Below are 22,099 nucleotides of genomic sequence, written 5' to 3' on the forward strand. Positions count from 1 at the left end.
ACAAATGTGTTTCCATATGAGTGGAGATAATTATTTAGGCAGTTGAATAAAATATCTGAAGCTATATTGATGAGAAGGAGAAGATTATGCCTGTTTCCTTACCTGACTTTCTCCTTTTATATTAAGCAGCAGCCCAAGTGCAGTCTGTGATGATTTAGTTTTCAAATCTTGCCTTTGAGAATAACCTGAGTTGGTTAGCAGTCTGAGAAAATCTTAAAAAAAAAAAAGGAAAAAAGCTATCAGCAAAGGGGTTGCTAAGTGATAATATCTGTGATATTGAAACTGATTTGCATAGATGAGCCTTTCCTTGCCTGGCCCTACTCTTCTGTATAATTAAAAGTCGACTGTCATGTTTGATTGCAAAAAAGCATATTTTAAGCACTCCACTTAATCACTAACTAATTGATTGCTCTTTATAGGACTGAATGCTCTTATAAGGAGGAATGCTTTCTCATTCTAATTTTATTATCATCTGCTATTTTAACTTCCAAAGCAATATGTAGATTAAAATAAAATTTTATTTGGTTTTTGTAAGGTATGTGAATGGCCATGCAAAAAAACATTATGAAGATGCACAAGTACCCTTAACTAATCATAAGAAATCAGAAAAGCAAGATAAACCTCAGCATACAGTATGTATGGATTGCAGTAGCTACAGTACATACTGGTAAGTATTAATATTTTCTGGAGATGATATTCCTTACTCAGTGTGTACAACTGTTTCTGCATTTTCCTCACTCTTTCCCCTCCCCCATCAATCTCTAAACCTTTTGCTACTGCCATTACCTCCTTTTAGTTTAGTTAGGATGCATAGGGCATTGGAGCCATCAGGAAAGCCTGTCCTTATTCATTCAGATTTTACTGGGCATTGTTCCCTTCAACTTCTCGGCTGCCTCTTTCCCACCCCTCTGTTCTCTGTTCATCCTGATAAGCTTCAGGGCAATGAAAAGTATTTCTTTGTGGTTCTTTATAATTATTTTTCTTTTTCTTATTTTGTTTGTAATTGAAGAATAATAAGATAAACACTCGTGTTCAAAACAAAACAAAAACCTAAGCCCATGTTTTTACTGTCCAGTTAACAATTTGTTATATAATCTTGAAAATGTAACTTCTTGGTTTAAAAAACTGTTTTGACAATCTCCCTTCTCCCAGCACAGATCCATTCTGTTCTCCTCTGTAGATAAATGTTAAGAATTTCAGGGTAGCCTTTTTTTTTTTTTAATTTAAAGTACCACATCCTTTAAAAGGAGATTGGAGGCCCTGTTCTCTCTTTGTAATATAATATATATGTCTGTTTTGTATAAATGACAATGAAATAAGTATTGATTTTTGTGACTACTTAGAACTAGGTTATTTAGGTTACAGTAATGTTAAATAATTCATATTCATTTGCTATGCTTAGATGGTCAGTGTTTCTTGCAGTTTTAACTTCAGTGTGAAGCAAATTTTTTTCCTTGACTAGTAAATTTTGACAGATAATTCTTTACTTGCTTTAAAGAGTTTACTCTCAATTAAAAAGGTTTTTGACATTGAAGGGAAAAAAAGTCATTTGAAAGATCCCTTTGGAGATCCTTTTTGGCCATCCAGCCCTTAAATGTCACATGAAAGCAGTACGGGACAGGAATGGGGATTTAAAATCTAAATATCACTTTTGATTTCACTCTACTGGAGTTTTGTGCTAATCTTTTCTACATCATTCTTAGTTGATTGTTGTAGAAAAATGTCCATCAAAAGGAAGAAAGAGTGCCTTCCTATCTTTAAAATTTTTGCAAGTTTAACATTATTACTTTGTGGCTATTGAATGAAATACCTTAAGGTTTAGTCATTCAAACCACTACTCTTTCAGTGAGAGATGTCCAGACCTGGAAGAGAGAGAAGCTAGAGGTAGATAACAATTTCAATAAAAATGAAAATCTTCCCAAGATTTTCACACATGGGCTAGTGTTCAGTTTGCTGTCATTTCCTCTTGTAAAATGCTACTTCCTTTGAAAGGTAAGCATTAACCAGGCTGTTAAAGTGTTCTCATTAGTTTTTCCCTCTTTCCCTTAGGAAACTTACATACTAGAATGATAGAGCTACCTAACTGACAAAACCATATGTTTCTTTAAGACTTAACTTTTAGAGAGCAGAATTTAAGATCATTCTTTAGGTATAATTCACAATCATTGTTGTAAGTCATGTCAACCTGTATGTACCAGACGTTGAAAACATTCATTCTTCTTGATTTTCAGTTAGCAGTTTGCATGAAATTCTAAATGGGGAAGTTTGGAAATACAGTTAAATCTCTGTGTGCTATAACAAGTTTGCATTTGGGTTTTCTTCCAATTGGTAAGATTATGAGGAAATAGTAACTCTTTTAGGAAATTTAAAAAATTTATCTTAACGGAGTAGAATAGGTCTCTTTAAAAATATAGGTTACATACTTCAGTTCTTCATTTATAAGAATATACTTTTTGCATTTTGTAGGAGTACCTTTATTAACTAGGATTGGAATTTGATTTGTTTTATGTTGGTATAATATGCTAAAGTAGATGAGGTTTCATGGCTGAATTGTAATTAAATGGCAGATCTTGAACTTTGGGGAATACATGGTGGAGGCTTCTTAGGCAATTGCATCTTTTGTGTGAAGTTATATAGAGGGGCAAATGTTTGGACACGCAGAGCTTCTGAAATGCAGGAAGGGAACTACAGCTGGTCACATTACTGTGTCATATGTAGGTTTAAGAACAAGATGCCCAGGGAATCACCATGTAGCATTACACTGATGCCTTAAGAGAAATCTATGATAATTGCAAACTAATAAAGGTGTAGTCTAAATTAACATTTTCCTGGGGCGCCTGGGTGGCTCAGTGGGTTAAAGCCTCTGCCTTCAGCTCAGGTCATGATCCCAGGGTCCTGGGATCGAGCCCCGCATCGGGCTCTCTGCTCAGCAGGGAGCCTGCTTCCCCCTCTCTCTCTGCCTGCCTCTCTGCCTACTTGTGATCTCTGTCTGTCAAATAAATAAAATCTTTAAAAAAAAAATAAATTAATTAACATTTTCCTCACACCTCAGCATGATTAAAAAAAAAAAAAGAAAAAGGATTTCTTCTTTCTGTATGAATGTGGGTGTGTTGTTTTCTAGTATGCTTCAGTAATTTCACTTCATTCAGTTTATCAAGTTTCCTTGCACATAAGTTTCTTATGGTTAGACTCAGTGATTTGCTTCAGAGGTAAAATATTGGTGCATTAGTTTTGACCTATTTGATTATTGTTACGCTTGTAGTCAAAATCTTTTGACTTCAGGTATTGTTAAAGCTCCTTTTCCACATGCTGTCTGCCCCAAAGAGGTTGAAACATGCTCTAAGGCTTATGGTTTATCCTTTTTTCCCCTTTCCAAGAGTTCCTGCCCTATCCTATCTTAGCATATCCTTTGTGAAGTTACCACTGAACTCGTCCCCACTCCACCGAGCTTCACTTGTAGCTGGATGTAATCTCTCCTAAACTCATAGTTCCTAGGATACTTGTAATTTCCTGCTGAACATTAGGTTATTCGTAAATGTCCTTGTGGACTGCAGGAACCATATGTCAGATGATATCTTCCATAGTACTCAATGTCTGGTGCAGAGTAGGCAATATATTGTATTGTTGGAAAGATTGTATTTTATATATCTTTCAAAAATGGGGAAGGTTACACCAAATCTATAATACTTTTCCTCTGATCATCTTGGAGGACTGAGGAACCACAGACCATCTTTCTTGAAGAAGATGTAAACTGTAACTTGTGTGAGCTATTTCATTTACCTCCCAAGAGGGGACACTCTGCTGTAAAGCAGTTCCCTTCACTTCTCACATGAACAGGACATCCGGAAGAAGCGCATGTTAACCAAACAGAACAACATAAAATGGGTCACTATTTCAAAAGAGGGAAAGCAACACCAAAAGGAGTAATTCTGATTTGACACAAACCTACTCCTTTAGGAGCTAAGTCAGCTTGAGCTTAGAGGTAAGTGAAGATTTCTATAAAAATGAAAATCTCCCCGGTGCGCCTGGGTGGCTCAGTGGGTTAAACCGCTGCCTTCAGCTCAGGTCATGATCTCCGAGTCCTGGGATCGAGGCCCGCATCGGGCTCCTTGCTCAGTGGGGAGCCTGCTTCTCTCTCTGCCTCTGCCTGCCTCTCTGCCTGCTTGTGCTCTCTCTCTCTCTCTCTCTCTCTGTCAAATAAATAAATAAATAAAATCTTTAAAAAAAAAAAAATGAAAATCTCCCCAAGATGTTCACACAAGGGCTAATGTTCACTTTTATTATGTGTTAAGTGATATTTCCTTTCCTCCCACCCCAGCTTCTCTCTCCAGTCAGTAAAAATGGAATTGTATATGGTATACATTACTGTATCAAAAAGAAACTATGATTAAATTTAGGAACTTTTATTTGATTTCTTACATAAATAGGCATTTGGAATTAACAGTTTTAAAATGCTGAACAGATAACTTTTGATATCTGACATAGTCTTGTCAACTCTGATCCTTATCAGTAGTAACCGAATTTCTGAGAATGCAAAAATATGAAAGGAATATTAAAAGTAAATAAAATGAAAAAAAAATTTTATATATTTTTAAAGATTATATTTATTTATTTGACACAGAGATCACAGGTAGGCAGAGAGGCAGGCAGAGAGGGGGATGCAGGCTCCCTGCCCAGCAGAGAGCCCAATGTGGGGCTTGATCCGAGGACCCTGAGATCATGAACTGAGCCAAAGGCAGAGGCTGAGCTGCCACCCAGCTCAGCCACCCAGGCTGAGCCACCCAGGCTGAGCCACCCAGGTGCCCCTAAAATGAAAAATATAAAACTAAACTAGGCAGGGTAATGTTTTAATCAAACAAGGAAACGTGAGATGTGGATCAATTTGTTTAGAAAAAAGACATATTTCACATTTTTAAAAAACATATTTATTTATTTTAAAGAGAGTGTGGCGGGTTGGGGGTTTGGGAGATGGAAGAGCAGAAGGAGAGGGAGAAGCTCAAGCAGATGAGCCCCATATAGTGTTCAGTCCTGAGACCCTGAGATCACAACCTGAGTTGAAACCCAAGAGTCACATGCTTAACTGACTGTGCCATACAGGTGCCCCAGCATTTCAGATTTTAAACACCTATAACAAATAACCAGTTTTAACTAAAACTAATAAAAATAAAGTTCTTATTTGTGGGCTTAAATTGATTCCAAATCATTTTCAAAGGAAATTATGATTAAATATTGAAAAGGAGGGGGAAAAGGTAAAAAACAAATGGGGTGCTTGGGTGGCTCACTGGATTAAACATGGAACTTTTGATTTCAGCTCAGGTTAGGGTTGTGAGTTTGAGCCTATGTTGGGCTCTGCAATGGGTGTGAAGCCTGCCTACAATTCTTTCTCTGCCCCCCCACCCTTGCTCACATGTGTGCACACACGCTTGTCCACTGTCTCAAAAAAAGAAAAAATTTAAAAGAGGGAAATCTTTAGACTATCTTTATAAACAATTTGGTATGAGTTTTCAGTGTTTTAAAGATTAGAGAACAGGAAGGGTTTTGTTTATTTAAAAACAGTATTTTTGAAGTTTAAAAAACTTTTTCAATAGAGGTGGTCTGAAAACATGAAAGGCTCTTCCTTAATAAGCTAGTACTTGTCTGTTTTTAACAAAGGATATAGGTTTTCTCTGCAGGTGTTCTTCAAATTTCCCAAAATTGGCTTATTTGATGGCAATACATCAGAATTTAATAAAAGAGAATTTAAAAATAAGCTTGCTATGTAAGTTCTTTTGGGTTTTAACTTTCCTTGGTTTGAAAAGATGAAGTCACTAGAATACAAGCTTTTTTTTTTTTTCCCCTGTGATCATATGTTTTATAATAAAACTAGAGGTCAAATTTGCCTCCAAATGTCACAGTATTACAGGGGAATGAAAAGGAATTTAAAACTTAATGATGGCTCTGCCATTGCCCTTCTTGAAGGGTACTTTTTGTGTAAAAGTTTTCATTTTGTTTTGAGAGGATTTTGTTTATTAGTGTTATATACAGTTTACTGTTTAAAGATCACTTTGTAGGGATACCTGGGTGGCTCAGTCGGTTAAGCATCTGACTCTCAATCTCAACTGAGGTCTTGACCATGAGTTCAAGCCCTGGGTTGGGCTCCATGCTAGGCGTGGATCCTACTTTTAAAAAATTGGTTTTTTGGAGGTGCCTGGGTGGCTCAGTTGGTTAAGTGCCTACTTCTCCTTCTCCCTCTACTCCTCCCCTTCCTGTACTCTCCCTCTCGTTCTCTCTCTGTCAAATAAATAAAATCTTTAAAAAAATGTTTTTTTTTTTTTAATACAAAAGATTTTTACCAAACAAACAAGCCCTATAAGATAATAAAGGAACACAAATACCGGTGACAGGCTTTCCTACTCTGAGCTCATTAAACACATGACAGGATAAAAATATTGGCTATTTAATGAAAACACAGACTAGGGGCACCTGGGTGCCTCAGTGGGTTAAGCCTCTGCCTTCAGCTCAGGTCATGATCTCAAGGTCCTGGGATGGAGCCCCGCATTGGGCTCTCTGCTCAGCAGGGAGCCTGCTTCCCTCTCTCTCTCTCTGCCTGCCTCTATGCCTACTTGTGATCTCTCTTTGTCAAATAAATAAATAAAATCTAAAAAAAAAAAAACAACACAGACTAGTCAGATTTGAAAACCTGGATAAAAACCTGAAGCTATAAGAAGTGAATTTATATCTATTATGATTAATGTCGTATCTCACTCTATGTGTATATTATACTTTGAGATATTCATTAAATCATAGTGTGAAGATGTCCTGAATAGCAGGACATTTTCAAATAGTTTATGTCACCTCTAGCTTATTCTTTTAAGATGTTTCTTTTTTTTTTTTTTAATATTGTACACATTAATTTAGATTTACTTATGTATAAAGTCTTATATAGAAGCATGTATAAATATGTTGGGGGTAGTGGATGCTCAGTTCTGTGGTTTGCTTTTTAATCTGATTAGGTGCCTCATGAATCTAATTTGAAGATTTCTTCTTAATAGAGTAGTGTTTTATATTTTAGAATTGGGAGGGTCATGCAGTGCAGGGGAAGAAGTAGGAAACAAGTGTTTCTAAAGTTAGAATTTAAAAAGAGTAAACCCATATTAAATTTTAGGATAAGAAAGTGATTAAGTCATGCTGTATGTTTTCATTTTTGGAAAATGGGAAAGAAAGCACAGATGGGGATGACCAAGTGAGGAGTTTTTCAACGATTTTATTTGAGAAAGAGTGTGTGCATGAATGCAGGCACACAAGCTTGAGCAGGGGAAAGAGGAGAGGGAGAGGGAGAGAATCCCAAGCCTACTCCATCCAGAGGGTGGAGCCCTATGTCAGACTTGATCTCACCACCCTGAGATCACCACCCCAGCAGAAATCAAGAGTAGGTCACTTAACTGACTGAGCCACCCAGGCACCCAAGTGAGGAATGTTTTTGCCATTAAACAGGTGAATGGTGCCACATGGAAAATATTGAGGACGGATAAAGGAGTTGGTGTAAATAGGATGACAGCTTAAATCTGAATATAAAGCAGGTAATACAGAAGAAAGAGAAGAAAATATAAGTAAAGCTAACATTGTGGAACCATCAAATACTATACCTTAATTTGGCTATAGATACCTATGGATCTGAATGTCACCATATAAGGGGGTAGAGTGAGGGAGATCACACACTGAAGGAAATAACTAAAATATAGAATAGGGGTGCCTGGGTGGCTCAGTGGGTTAAGCCTCTTCCTTCAGCTCGGGTCATGATCTCAGGGTTCTGGGATTGAGTCCCGCATCAGGCTGTTTGCTCAGCGGAGAGCCTGCTTCGCCCCACCCCCCGGCCCCACCTGCCCCTCGCCTACTTGTGGTCTCTGTCAAATAGATAAATAAATCTTTTAAAAAATATGTAGAATATGGGGCGCCTGGGTGGCTCAGTGGGTTAAGCCGCTGCCTTCGGCTCAGGTCATGATCCCAGGTCCTGGGTTCGAGCCCCACATCGGGCTTTCTGCTCAGCAGGGAGCCTGCTTCCTACTCTCTCTCTGCCTGCCTCTCTGCTTACTTGTGATTTCTCTCTGTCAAATAAATAAATAAAATCTTAAAAAAAAAAATATGTAGAATAGAATGTTAGTTGAATTGGAGAAGAAAAAAGATGGGTTTGGGGGAAATTATAGACAGAAAAATAGAAAGGATTAGACCTAATTAGATGTTAGAAATTAGAAATAATGAAAATCCAAAAGTATATACATAAAGAATCAGTGTAATCAAGAAATTGGACAATTTTATTTTGTTCTTTTTTTGAGTAAGCACAATGTGAAATAAAGCTGTGATTTTATCCATTTTTACCTCCCTGATTATATAGCAGTATAAATAACTTGTGTTTCTTATGAAAATTTATCTGCTACTTGAGGTATGTTCTTTCAGCGCAAGGCGGTAAAATTAATTTTTCTTTTAACACCAGTGTACATGTATATTCCATACTGTATGCTTAATTTCTTTATTAACTATTGGCTTAACTTAATTTAAAGCTAAGATCATTTTGGCTCAAGTAATTTGGATTTAAGACTAATCTTCATATAGCCAAGATGATAGTGTAGTTTGTTTCAAGTAAAGAAATGACTCCTCCTCCTACACCTTGCTTTTTTTATATCCTGTTTCTTTGACTTCACTAATATGTTGTCTGATATGATTTTGAGTGTTTTCTTTTGTCTTTAATGTTCAGATTACTTACATTTTCTACAACAGTTCTTTGTTTTTTTCTCAAAAGAAAAGTGAACCTTTTCTTTATCTGATAAGTAATCTATAAGAAGTAGAGGTCGTCTTTACTTGAAGAATCATCTAAAATCACTAAACAAAAACTTCTTTTTTTTTTTTTTTAAGATTTTGTTTATTTATTTGACAGAGTGTGCATAGGCAGGGGGAACGGCAGGCAAAGGAGAAGGGAGAAGCAGGCTCCCCACAGAGCAAGGAGCCTGACCTGGGACTTGATTCAGGATGCTAGGATCATGACCTGAGCCAAAGCAGATGTTTAACCTACTGAGCTGCCGAGGTGCCCCTAAACAAAAACTTCAAGTATAAATTTAACAACCTAAAAATTTGTTGTATAATATAGGTAGTTCTTGACTTGTTTGTTAGACACGTGAAGTCCTATGTGAATGAGATGCTAAACCCTGGACCTCCTCTCCTAGCGAAGTACTGATCAGGTTATCTGAACTCTGACCAGCTTCCTCCTATCACAATTTCTCAGTGACAGCGGTATAGAAAGAAGTCAGAGAGGAGTACAACTCTTTATAATATTACTTCAACTACATTTTGGGAAACAGGTGTATTTTCACCTTACAACATTTAACCATATTTTATAATAACATTTATTTCAAAATGGGAAATCCATTCTCAGTTTCAGAGGACTAATCTATACTATAAGCTTTTGAAACCCAGCTTGTAAGTTAAATACTTTTTTGTACTAATCTTATTCTGACATAATCTTCTTGAAGGGAAAGAGTGACTACTTTTTTCCCCAGGTATTAGAGGTGAGTATAATTCTGACTGATTGGCTTCAACACAGTTGTAAACCAGAGAGAGATTTTTAGAAATTGTTTACTTTAAATTCTTCTGTTTACCTTTGGACTTTTTAATACCAGTATTAGAGGGATAGTTTCCAGTTTGAAAACAGTGTCTCAGCTAAGACTAAGGCAACCAGACAACATTTAAACTCTCATTTATATTTGACTTTTCCTACTTATTTTCTTTTGACCTCTTGGCCAGGGAGGAAGAAGAAATCAAAAGGGATTGTAGGGAGCTAGAGAAGCCCATGCTGTGAGGCAGCTCTTGGTTACACAAAGGAAGGAAACTAAGATCTCTACCACATGCCAGGCAGTCTTAGAAGTTTTGGCCCATAGAAGTAGGTGCTTTCCTTTTCACGTCATTGTCGTCATCATCATCATCAAATAACACCTGCATAGTGTGGTAAATTCAGAGTATAGAAATTAAAGTCTTAGAAATAGGTGTTCTTCTTAGTGACTGTAAGAGAACTTAAAATTGGCTCTTGAGAAATAGAGACAGTTGTGAAAACATTAACGAATTTTTTTAAACCAGTGAAAAATAACCCAGGCAAAACAAAATTGATTTCTTATGGCCCAGTAAAGTTAAATTTGTTATGCCTTTGTGATATTGAGTAATGTTATAGAATATTAGAGCAGGTAATGTCCTAGATACCCTTTATTTATTTATTTTTTTAAAAGATTTTATTTATTTATTTTATAGACAGAGATCACAAGTAGGCAGAGAGGCAGGCAGAGGGGGCGGGGGGTGGGGGAGCAGGCTCCCAGCCAAGCAGGGAGCCCAATTTGGGGCTCGATCCCAGGACCCTGAGATCATGGCCTGAGCTGAAGGCAGAGGCTCAACCCACCGAGCCACACAGGCACCCCACCTAGATACCCTTTAGATTGCCACTGCTATCCAACAAAAATAATACATCATTTAAGTAATTTTAAATTTTCTAATAGTCACATTAAAAAAGCAAAAAGAAATAGGTAATTGTGTATTTTAACCCATCTATGCAAATACTGTCATGTCAACATGTAATCAATATAAAATTATTAGAGGTTGTTTGTATTCTCTTTTTACATAAAACCTTCCATATCCAGTATATATTATTACACTTAGAGCACATCTCCATTCAGATACTAAACTTTCATTAGAAACACTTGACATCTGTGTAGATTCATAAACATTACAGTTAAAAAAGTAGATTCTGAAAACAATTAGAAGTTTTCCAGTGAATGAATGAAGAACCAAAAAAACATTTTTCCTTGATATTTGCATCTGTATTGACAAAATTGACTCATCTTTTTAGAACAACTGATTTGACTCTGAAAAAAAAGCGTTATCAGTTTCAAAATTACATCTAAGTAAGTCTACTAACTTGTAACAATTCAGTATTATCAACATTGAATTCAAAGGGGCACTATGTATACTGAAAATCTACTCTGTATCTGTATCAACAACATGCTCTTCAGTTTTCCCACAGACCTTACAGCCTATTTACATAATGCTATTACAATTAAAATTGTCTGCATATTTATTCATGTTGAAAAATGTGTAAAATCATTATTGATTTATATTATGAGAAGTTTTAATTTTAACATACATTCTTGTACCTGTCTAGCCAGGTTACAAATAAACTTTTCCTTTCCTTGGATCTTTAAATTGAGCTCATTCATGTGCCTTGTGATATAGGAGAAAAAAATGTAACTCATACTCTGATGTTTTCTGTTTGTTGAATATTGGCAGGTGTTCTTTCATTTCAAGAAAATCTTGAATTAGAGGGACAGGGGCGCCTAGCTGGCTCATTCGGTGGAGTGTGCAACTCTTGATCTTGGGGTCGTGAGTTTGAGGCCCATGTTGGATGTAGAGATTACTTAAAAATAAAATCTTGAAAAAAAAAAAAAGGAAAGAAAAAAAGAGGTGTGCCTTGGTGGCTCAGTTGGTTGAGCAGCTGACTCTTAATTTTGGCTCATGATTTTGGCTCAGGTCATGATCTCAGGATCCTGGGATCCAGCCCCATGTCAGGCTCCACACTCAGGGGGGATTCTGCTCAAGGATTTTCTTTCTTCCTCTCCTCCTACACTCTTGCATGTGCATTCTCTCTCTCTCTCTCAAATAAATCTTGCATTAGACTTAATAGTACAGTAAATCTTTGTGAAACTCTTTCATGACTCAAACTCAAGCAGTGAACATTGGCAAAGAACTTTTCTAACAATATTAAAGATCATTTAATTCATTATCATGAATTATTATGGTCATCAAATTCATTATCTTCTTTTTAAAAAATTTTTTAGCTTCTATTTTTTAATAGTTTCATAAGCTGGTAATGATTCATAGCAATTGTACATATATACATGTGTATATATATACATATATACTGAACAATTTTAAATAACTGCATCCATGATACAGTCTATTTCAGAACACAGATATTTTCAATATGTGTCACACAGTGAAATAAATATAATAATAAGGGAAATCTAGTAAATCCAGATTTTAGATCTCACATAGCTTGCCCATTGTCTTTTGTTTTTTTAAGCTTTTTTTTTTTAAGCTTTATTTTAGAGAGAGAGAGATGGAGAGAGTGAGTGCATGTACCTGCACAAGCAGGGGAGAGGGAGAAGTAGTCTCCCCACTGAGCAGGGAGCTTGATATGAGGCTCAATCCCAAGACCCTGGGATCATGACCTGAGCCAAAGGCAGACGCTTAACTGAGGACAGATCCTTAACCAACTGATCCACCCAGGCTCCCCCATTGTCTGTCTTGATGGAAACTTTTTCCTATCTAGCTGAAAGTGACAGATGTAAAAGATTAAAACATACAGTATCTACAACTTGCAATTGATTAGATGTAGACATTTCTTTGTAAATTTAGAAGTTGAGACACAACATAACCAGAATGTTAATTGGTCAGTATCTTTGTGAAGCTCATTTAAAGCTAAAAATAAAAGTACTTGCAATTTTTCAGATGTTGAATTGATCTTTAATATTATTAGAAAAGTCTCTTATTCACTGACACTCACTTGGTGGGTCAATTTGAGATCGTTCATGTTTTGTGAAATATCTTTTTTAATCTTTTCCTCAAATTTTAAAACCTAATTCCCTTAACTGAAATGATAATTACATTTTTTAATCTTTCCATCTAAAAATGTTTCTTTTTCTTGAGCAAGGATCCCAGCCATTTTATAGTTTGCCAGAATTATAAGCTCAGATCCTTCAATAATCATGGGAACATTTTTTTTTGTTTAATGTTTAATTCTAATTTCATTAGCTGCTTTATTTTTTTACCGTTGAAAAGCAACTTCTTATTAAATGAATATGCATTTGCTGAATATGACTCTTAATATTATCTTAGAACTTCTTTTATACAACTTATTTTTCTCTGCTATAACAAATCATATTGCCATCCTTTGTAAAATTTGTGACATACCTTCTCCACTTGATATTGCCTCATTAGTGTGCCTTCATTTGAAAGTTAAAATTTTTTCATAATTTTTAAGTTAGAAAAATAATTTATATTTGCAAATGTATAAGCATTTCAGCTTAACTACCAGTTACTATTTACATAGTTATCACTGTAACTCTGCTGTCTGCATAAAATATTCAAATAAACACATTGTAGTGCTGCATTGTTGCATAGGAAAATAGCCATCTGTTGACACAAACTAGATTGGTGATATGCTTGTGTAATACTAGAAGTGACACATGGATCCATCATGTACACTGCAATACATCTTAGGTGATATAATAATGAAAGCGAAATATAGCTTCGTCAAAACCATAAAATTGTGTTTAGTGGAAAAGTATTTTTTTATTGCTTTAGTTGTTAAGTGACATTTTGTATCAATCAGAATTTTTTTTAAAGTTAAAAATTCAATTTTCTTAAGTGGCATCAGCCACATTAGCATAGCTCTAGAGTCTAGAGCAGCCTATTTACTTTAATGATGTAAATTCAGAGAGATGAAGCAGCTAGATCCAGTTAATCCAGATTAGTTTAGAATGGAGCAAAACCATAAATAAACCTATATTCAATATATGAAAAATGTTACTTTAACAAATGTTTTATTCCTTGTCTAAATCCATATCACACCAAAAAGAATTACTTATTTATTTTTAAATATTTTTTTTTTTTTTTTTAGAAAGAGCAACAGGGCAGGGCAGAGGGAGAGGGAGAGAATCTCAAGCAGGCTCCACGCCCAGTGAGCAACCCGAGGAGGGGCTTGATCCCACAACGCTCAGATTGTGACCTAAGCCAAAATCAAGAGTCAGACGCTTAACCAACTGAGCCACCCAGGTGCTCCAAAAAGAATTACTTTAATAAGAAAAAAAACAGTTACTTAATTTAACTGGAAACAGTTTGTTTAAACAAAGTAAGAGCTTTTTTTGTGGTGGTTCAGGAGTTCACTTTTCAATTAGAGATCATGGCATACTGTAAATATATGAAAGGTTATCTAAATTTGCTCTTAAGACTTCATTTCCCAGATGAACAGTAGTATTTAGCCTGGTTCTTGTTTTGAATACTGAGTCTTGTTTTATCTGTAATACGTGCATAAATTTATGCAAACATAAAATGAAAAGGAGGAATTAGAGTAGCAGCATAATTTTACTCTCAGTGAATGCTTAAGCTTCTTGGAGGAACTCGGTGCCTTAAGTCTAAATGTACAGCGTAGACTCTCTTAACATTTTACTCTCTTAACATTATGCTGAAAAGAAGCAAGGAATTAAATCTTTTCACTAATTTAATATTTTACATTTTATAAAACTGATAAAGAATTATTCTCCTGCCATTGCAGGTACTTTGATCATAGGGAAATAGTCCAGGATGTAAAAGATAGCTTCTACTATTTGTGAAAATGTCACTAAACTTGGAGAATACCTTAGAGACTCTTGATTGACAATGTAGGTACTCAGTTAATGGGGGAGGGGTGTTAAGTAATTACATATATATTACTGTTTTAGGTAAAGTTTCAAAAGCATTCACTCAAAATTTTAACTTCTGTAAATAAAAGACTTTAGGAGACATGCTTTTCCATGTAACCTTTTTTTCTCCGCATTCTTTCCTCCATTTTCTTCTCATGTTTAATAGACTGATTTCAGATATGTAAGAAATGTTTTTGGATTCTGCTAGAGATGACCTAATTTTTACTAATTGCTATGCATTCAAAGTTTTATTTACTCAGAATGGCAGCATTACTGTCATTATTCTTAGGTAGTTATAATAAGTAGTTTTATACAAAACTGCTGTTCAAAATAATATATTGGTACTAGTTTGTAAGTTGTTTTTGTTAAAATTGGCCTCATTCCAGGAAAAAAAATTGAATGCTAATGTAGAAGGTGAAGTTTATTACCTGTGAGTCCCTATATTTGCTTATTGACTTACTAAAAAACACACACACACACAATATCAGTTTTAAAGAACACCTTAAATATCTTTCTTCAGAGCAGTTATCAGATTCCTAAAAGATGTAGCCACTATTTTATACTTTCGTTTTCTAACACCTCAGAATGAAGATTATTCTCAACTGTCTGAATTCAATTTATTTTAATTAAATTGCTTTAAATGTATAGCTTTATTTTTAGTTTTTTTCCCCCTTAAATTTAACTGTCCCTGTTGGTTGATTACCTTTTCCCTGCTCTTCATTTAAATCTCTTCTCCCCCCAAATTCCCTATTATTTTGAGCTGGGACTATGACCTGAAAGCTTTAGGCTTAAGGCTATGTGAATCGACTTGGTGCTTTTTATTTTCCATGTATTATGCACCACTAAAAAGAATGTAACACATGTAGCAGCTTATTTTGTTTTTGAAGGAGGAATTGAAGAGCTTTTCAGTAAAAATGTGAAAAGAAGCTAGTGCTCATTGCCTACGTGGCTTTTTAAAAAGGCTCTTAAAAAACATTCCATTGTGGATTCCTAGTCCTCTTTAAATTTACCACCGACAGTAACTGCCGCAGAGCCATGTGATCATCTTGGCAGTAGCCTGGCCTGTTAATGATTTCATTACTGTGGTTTCCTCAAGCTCTTTGCACACATTGATTAATATTTTTCTTGCAGTTATCGCTGTGATGATTTTGTGGTTAATGACACCAAGCTGGGACTGGTACAGAAAGTCAGAGAACACCTACAGAACTTGGAAAAGTAAGTAATAGGCCTTGGGAAAGGAAGGGTATAGAATAGGGTTGAGGGACCTTTGCACATTTTTGGGTGGGAGTTTTGTTAATGAGTTCCATAACTTCGTCATGTTTTTAGTGTGATTGAAATGTTAATAAAGTAAACTTTGGATATCTGAAACTTTGCCCATAGTTAATGGTCATAGCTTAGCATTTATTTCATTTAATATTTATCATAAATCATAGCCAAGAGTCCAAAAGCCTTTTTTTTTTAATTTTTTTTTGTTATTGCCTACCAATTTATAAGCTCTGGTCAGTTGATTTGCCAGGGAAATTTTGGAGGTGTAAGGAAAGGGAATGAAATGATAGAAAATTATTATGGATTACTTCTGATATTAGAAAATCCTCGTCAGGCCTGTTTTATGATGTTTTCTCAGAAGCACTAAAATTTATGCATTATTTTTAAGGGAAATTAGGTTTTATTGTCCACTTTGCATCTATAGAATAGCACAGCATTCTAGTTTCTTCTTTTCCTCTTTTGTTAGGGGCTGTATGTGTGACTTGAAATTACAATAGATTGTAAAATGCCTTGTATCATAAAGAAATTAATGTACTTATATGAATAGAATTTTTTTGCTATAGCCAGATAGGTTATTCAGATAAAACTCACTAAGCCCAGAGTTGAAGCAGTAAAACAGAAATCCAAATAGTGATGCCTTTGAAGCTGCAGTGGATAGAAGCATGACCCTGGAATGACTGCTGACTCCAGTGAAATTTGTGTAAATCATGCCTGATTGTCAGGTGCCATCTAATTTATTTTGACAGTTGACGTTAAAAACTATTGTGAGAACATACCAAAAGGAGGAGTCCCTTAGCAAACTTTAAGGCAACAGAATGTTTTTAAATCCTGTATTGAGAGGAAACAGCCTAAGTGCTTTGAATAAAACAGTATATCGTTTTCATTAACCCAAGTCTTTATGCATGTCTTGTTGACTAAATAGATTATAAACCTGATAAGGAAAGAAGGATGGATTTCTTTAAAATCTAAACTCCTTAAAACACTTTGAATTAAAGTACTTTTTGGCTTGTTATCTTTTGGCTCCTCTCTTTTTCAAAGTGCTTCTTTCCTTCTTGTAATCTGAAATAGAGCAGCAGAAGCCCTACCTAAGATTAGAGATACTACCATGTCAGTCCCAAATAAATGTATCAGAACTAAGTCAAAGGGAAAAGAGGACATTCAAGAATGAGCATGCATTTATGCAGTTACCAAATCTTTTATTTCCACTGACCACTTCATCACGTAAAAGATGTCAGAGTTCCTTGTCTACACTTCTGTTGGGTCCCACCAAAAAGTCTTCCTTGCAGTCCTCCTAGGTTGAAAAACATTAGTTGGGTTCATTTTTCTTCACATGTGGCCTTTAGTCTGTAGTGGAAACCACAGTTTCAAAACTGTGAATGTGTTTGTGTTTTATATATCTTTAGACTATTCTGCATATCCTGTAGAAGTACACTGTACAAAAGAACTTTTTGAAGTGAACAAAGTGTTGTATACTCTGCACTGTCCTGTATGGTAGCCCCTAGTCTTATGTGGAGCACTTGAAAAGTGACTAGCATGACCAAAGAAATGAATTTTTAATTTTATGTAAGTTTAGGTAATTTAAGTTTATATAAGTAAGTGGCTACCCTATTAGACACTGTGGATCTGGTGAATTCTGCCATTTTGAGAATTGCTGAGGGTAAAATTTAATAACTTGTATTTTAAAAAGCTGAATGCTTTGTTTATGTAGGTTAAAACTGAAAGTTAACTGTTAGGCTTATTGCTAAGTAGTGTGTGTGTGTGTGTGTGTGTGTGTGTGCGCGTGCACGCACGCGCGCGCGCTTGCTTACAATTGAACCTCTTTACTTACAGAATTGTGAAGGAATAACTTGACACTGTGATATATGGAATTGATGTTTTCTTACTTTACAGTCACTAATACTCTTAGAGGGATATACCTACAGTTCGGAGGTGTTGCCTAAGAAGATTTTCAGTTTTGAACTAACTGTCACTAGATCTGATGCTCCAAAGATACTAGAGTTCATGTGGAAATTAAATAATCCTGCATTTAGTTTGGACTACCCTGGTACATTTTAGAAGATGGAAAAGAATAAGCAGACTTTAAAAGTCTGTGTTGTTCAAGTGTGGGCTTTAGTCTATAGTGGAAACTATAGTTTTAACAGTATTAACAGTAAAAAATGATAATTTTTACTTCTTTTAGATTAGGTCTCCTGACATAATTACATTTAAAATGTAATTACTTTTAGATTAGGTTTTTTAGATTAGGTCTCCTGACATAATTACATTTAAAATGACCCTCTGAAAGAATTATTTTCTGATAAAATTTAAGCAATATATCTCTTTCATCAAGAAAAATTTTAAAAAATTTTAATTCAGAATATCCATGTAATAAGAATTTTTTCAGAATACCCCTTGTAACATAGCTGAATCAAATTAATTTATATGTATCTGTGTGCCTATAATTATTTTTCAGAAATTCAGATTATATCATAATCTGTTATGACAATGGAGCAGAACAGGATATCTGTATCAAAATTAAGAAAAAAGAAGCTTAGTACTTGAGACTTAATGTTAAATCTCAGAATACGTATCAGACAAGGGTTTTCCTTTTGATGTGAGGAATGGGGCTTCTCATTTTTGAAGGCTCACAGTCAATTAGGCAGGTAGTGGTAGTGGAGAGGGATTGTCTCACAGACTACATCTACCTGGCCAGCTTTTCTGGGAAGTGCCTAGTGGTAGATGCTTGCAGCCCACCTTGCTAGAGGAGTAGTGGGGATTGCCAAGGAAAGTAGAACTTCTTACTTCAAATACTTGTGGGCAACAGTGGGCCTAACAGGTCACTTCCTGGCCTTCCTAAGCGCCAGGCAGGGCTCTATACCCCAGACACTTAGAACAGTGACGTTTAATTTTTAACCTGCTTTCTAATATGTTTGTGTTAATGTCTTTTTGACTATCTGTTTGTGTTTTAATAGCTCAGCTTTTACAGCTGACAGGCATAGGAAAAGAAAACTTTTGGAAAACTCATCACTAAACAGCAAGTTATTAAAAGTAAATGTAAGTAATTAAATATATACAAATGTAAAAATTGGTTGTGATCTAGTCACTGTTTTATTACAACTCTAACATTAATGTTGCTCCTTATACACTTTCATAAATGTGTGCCTTGGATTTGGGATATTTTACAAAATGTTTGCCACTTGTACTAATGATTCTTGATGTGACTGAATATCCCAGTGAGTCCATCTGTCAGTGCCTTCCTTCCATCAGGGTTACTCCAGTGCCCCTCTGCCTTAGCAAGTGTTCGTTCTTAAAGCCTATTCATGTATCTTATTACTCTGTTTCTAAGGACCCCAAAGATATTTGCTTTCTTCTGTTAAAGGTTCTAAGTGCAAATTCTATGGGTCTGAGGTTTTGTAAATTTTATCTCTTAGGACTTCATTAATACAATGTCACCATGAAAGAATATGCTTCCTCATTCTGATAACTATCTGTTACCAATGTATGATCTGTTAATAAATTAATAAAATTTAGAGATCACTAAATACTTTTAAATACATCAGTAATTTTGCCCTGCATCTGCCTTTCTGCTGTCATGCTAGTTAGGTTTAGATATGCACTTAAAGTCTTAGGATTTTGTGAAAGAAAGAGCTAAAGTACGCTGGCCATCTGAGTTATGGGCAGAGATGCTTCAGGTTGGATTGGTAGATCTGCTTCACAGGTGTAGTATTCAGATGTTAAGGTGCATTTGTAGAGCTAATCAAAAAATCAAGTCTTGGTCTTTAAAGGAAATTCAGGTAGTTTTTAAAAGTTGATATCCCATTGCTAAGAATGCATGTATTGGTCATTTATGCATGGCATAGAGTTAAAGGTTTGGGGATGAATATTTCAGGTATATATATTTATATATTTTTTAATTTGTAGTATTTTTTTCTCCTTTTTTTAAAAATTAACATATAATGTATTATTTGCCCCAGGGGTACAGGCCTGTGAATCATCAGGCTTACACACTTGACAGCATTCACCATAGCGCATACCATCCCCAATGTCCATAATCAGTTTGTAGTATTTTTAATAAAATCTCATGAAAACGTTGTCTTAAACTTCATCTCTTTTAAGGCTCTTTCTGGTTTTCAAATTGTGTACTCCATGGATTTCATTAATGTTGATTTCCTCATAAGCTTCCATGAGGTACTCCCATGTAGGACAATCCTAGGATCAGAAACAGGCTTCTAAAAATATCTGGACACTTATACAGAATGTAGAATGAGAGTTTGAAATATTAATTGGACAAAAAAGGACCAATTCCAAATTGGCTTGATGCTAGAGTTTCAAATATAGGCCTTAGCTTTGATGTCTGAAACACCCTTCTCTTGGTATTACTGATGGTCTTTTCTTGTCCCATTTTGCAGGGAAGCACTGCTGCCATCTGTGCCACAGGACTCCGGAATCTGGGGAACACATGTTTCATGAATGCCATCCTTCAGTCACTCAGGTACTGTTAGCATCAGAGCTTAAGATGCTGGTGTTAGCTTCTAGTGAAATGGTTAGGAGGAGAGGCTCTGGGTTCACATTCTGTCTCTGCCACTAACTCCAGTCAGTTCCCTGTGCCTTAATTTCCTTATTGGTAAAATTAGGGATAGGAGTTCTGCCTCATAGGAAGATTAAATAATTTATAAAGGGTTTAGAACAGTGCCCAGCACTAAATAATTGTTAGTTGTTACTATTTATCTCCTGTTGCTTCTTGAATAAATTAGAGCAGAGATCAGCAAACTTTTTCATTAAAGTGGCCAAGACAGTAAGTATTTTAGTCTCCACATGCCACCCACAGTCTGTCTCCTATCTTTTCCTCCTCCCCTACCTTTTTAAACAACTCTAAAAATGTAAGAGCTCAGTGGCCCAGGACCAGATATGGCCTGTGGGCTATAGTATATAGACCCCTGGACTGCAGGGGTTCAAAGAATTTAATCTGATCATTAGTTAAGTCTTAAATACGATCATAAGATCAGATGTTTAGAAGATCTTTACAATGTAATATAAGTAGTAAAAATAAAATACCCCAACAAGGCTGACCTCAGTTATATAGAAGAAATTATTTTGAAAGTCATGTACTTGTAGATTTTAATGTGGCATCAAAGGCCAGAATAAATTCTCTTCCCGAGGCCACCTTGCAAATAAGGAGCAGAAGTCATACTTGATCCCTCCTTGAAGGTACTATCTCTTGGTTTATCTAGTCTTGTTCAAATAAGAAATTCAAGTCACTACTGAATTCCCTTATCACTCTGTACTTTGTATCTAAACAATATGGTTGGTTTCATGGTTTATTTTTATTTGAGGAAATTATTGAATACCTGGAAACAGGCATTATTTATTTATTTAAGTTATCTCTACACCCAGTATGGGGCTTGAACTCACAACCTTCAGATTAAGAGTCATATGCTTTTCCAACTGAGCCAGCTGGGTGTCCAAGAATTCAGGATTTTTTTGAACAAATTTTGCTTTAAGCTCTTTGTTCATTTCTACAAAGTTATCTGTTAATACTGTTCTCTTAGAGTAAATGAGGAAACTCAAAGCAATTTCTTGAGAAATTGAAATATCTCAAAAAATTCACATGTAGGTTTTATAGAAGTTTCTTTACAGTCCTAGTAAAGTCTTATTTTATTTTCTTCTTCTTCTCTTTTTTTTTTCTTAATAATTTTCTTCCCTTCTTTTAAAAATAGTAACATTGAGCAGTTTTGCTGTTATTTCAAAGAACTGCCCGCTGTGGAGTTAAGGAATGGGAAAACAGCAGGAAGGCGAACATACCACACCAGGAGCCAAGGGGATAACAATGTGTGAGTTCTAAGAATATATCCTTTCTGGCTTTGAGCTACAAAACAAGTGACTCTTACTGGTGATTTCCATTGCATTCTGTGAGTTAATAGGCATAGCATTTTAAAACACTCTCCTAAAACCTGGGTTTAACTGTCTAGCTGATGATCTTAATAGTTGTTGCAATTTTTTTATTTCTATTTACCTAATAGGAGGATAAATTTAGCTCTCTACATATTAAGTCTTTGTGGATTTGAGCTCTAACATTGACATCTGGATATGAAATCAGTTTTAGATGTAGATCAGCATGAATATCATTAGTCTTTGTGAATTGACACTTGTCTTATAGTGTTAGATAAATCTGTTTTGGATAATAAAATTAATTTGTAGTCATCAAATTAATTGTGGGGCAATGCAGCCAATTTAGTTGATATGGAGAGGGAAAAATTGACAGGTGATTATTGAGAACGAATATGTATGCAAATTCATTGCAGCTGTGCTCCATTTGATGTTCAGAAGATCTATATTATGATTGTAATGGGCAGATTTTTTTTCATATCTTAACATTACTA

General features: G+C 35.3%; 1 protein-coding gene across 4 annotated transcripts in view; it reads left to right on the top strand.

Annotated features, from left to right (window-relative positions):
• Positions 1-22,099, top strand: part of LOC111153153 (ubiquitin specific peptidase 3) — a 106,388-nt gene that overhangs the window by 36,609 nt on the left and 47,680 nt on the right. For 3 of the 4 annotated variants that reach the window (XM_022511961.1, XM_022511963.1, XM_022511960.1), the window contains 5 exons: positions 536-667; positions 15,606-15,689; positions 18,692-18,773; positions 20,129-20,211; positions 21,437-21,550. In XM_022511961.1, the coding sequence (XP_022367669.1) occupies positions 536-667; positions 15,606-15,689; positions 18,692-18,773; positions 20,129-20,211; positions 21,437-21,550 (495 nt within the window). The remainder of the gene's footprint in view (positions 1-535; positions 668-15,605; positions 15,690-18,691; positions 18,774-20,128; positions 20,212-21,436; positions 21,551-22,099) is intronic. The other variant, XM_022511962.1, reaches the window with a different exon arrangement.

This window comes from Enhydra lutris, unplaced genomic scaffold (assembly GCF_002288905.1).
Source record: "Enhydra lutris kenyoni isolate GAN:26980312 unplaced genomic scaffold, ASM228890v2 scaffoldscaffold31, whole genome shotgun sequence".
Taxonomy (NCBI): domain Eukaryota; kingdom Metazoa; phylum Chordata; class Mammalia; order Carnivora; family Mustelidae; genus Enhydra; species Enhydra lutris.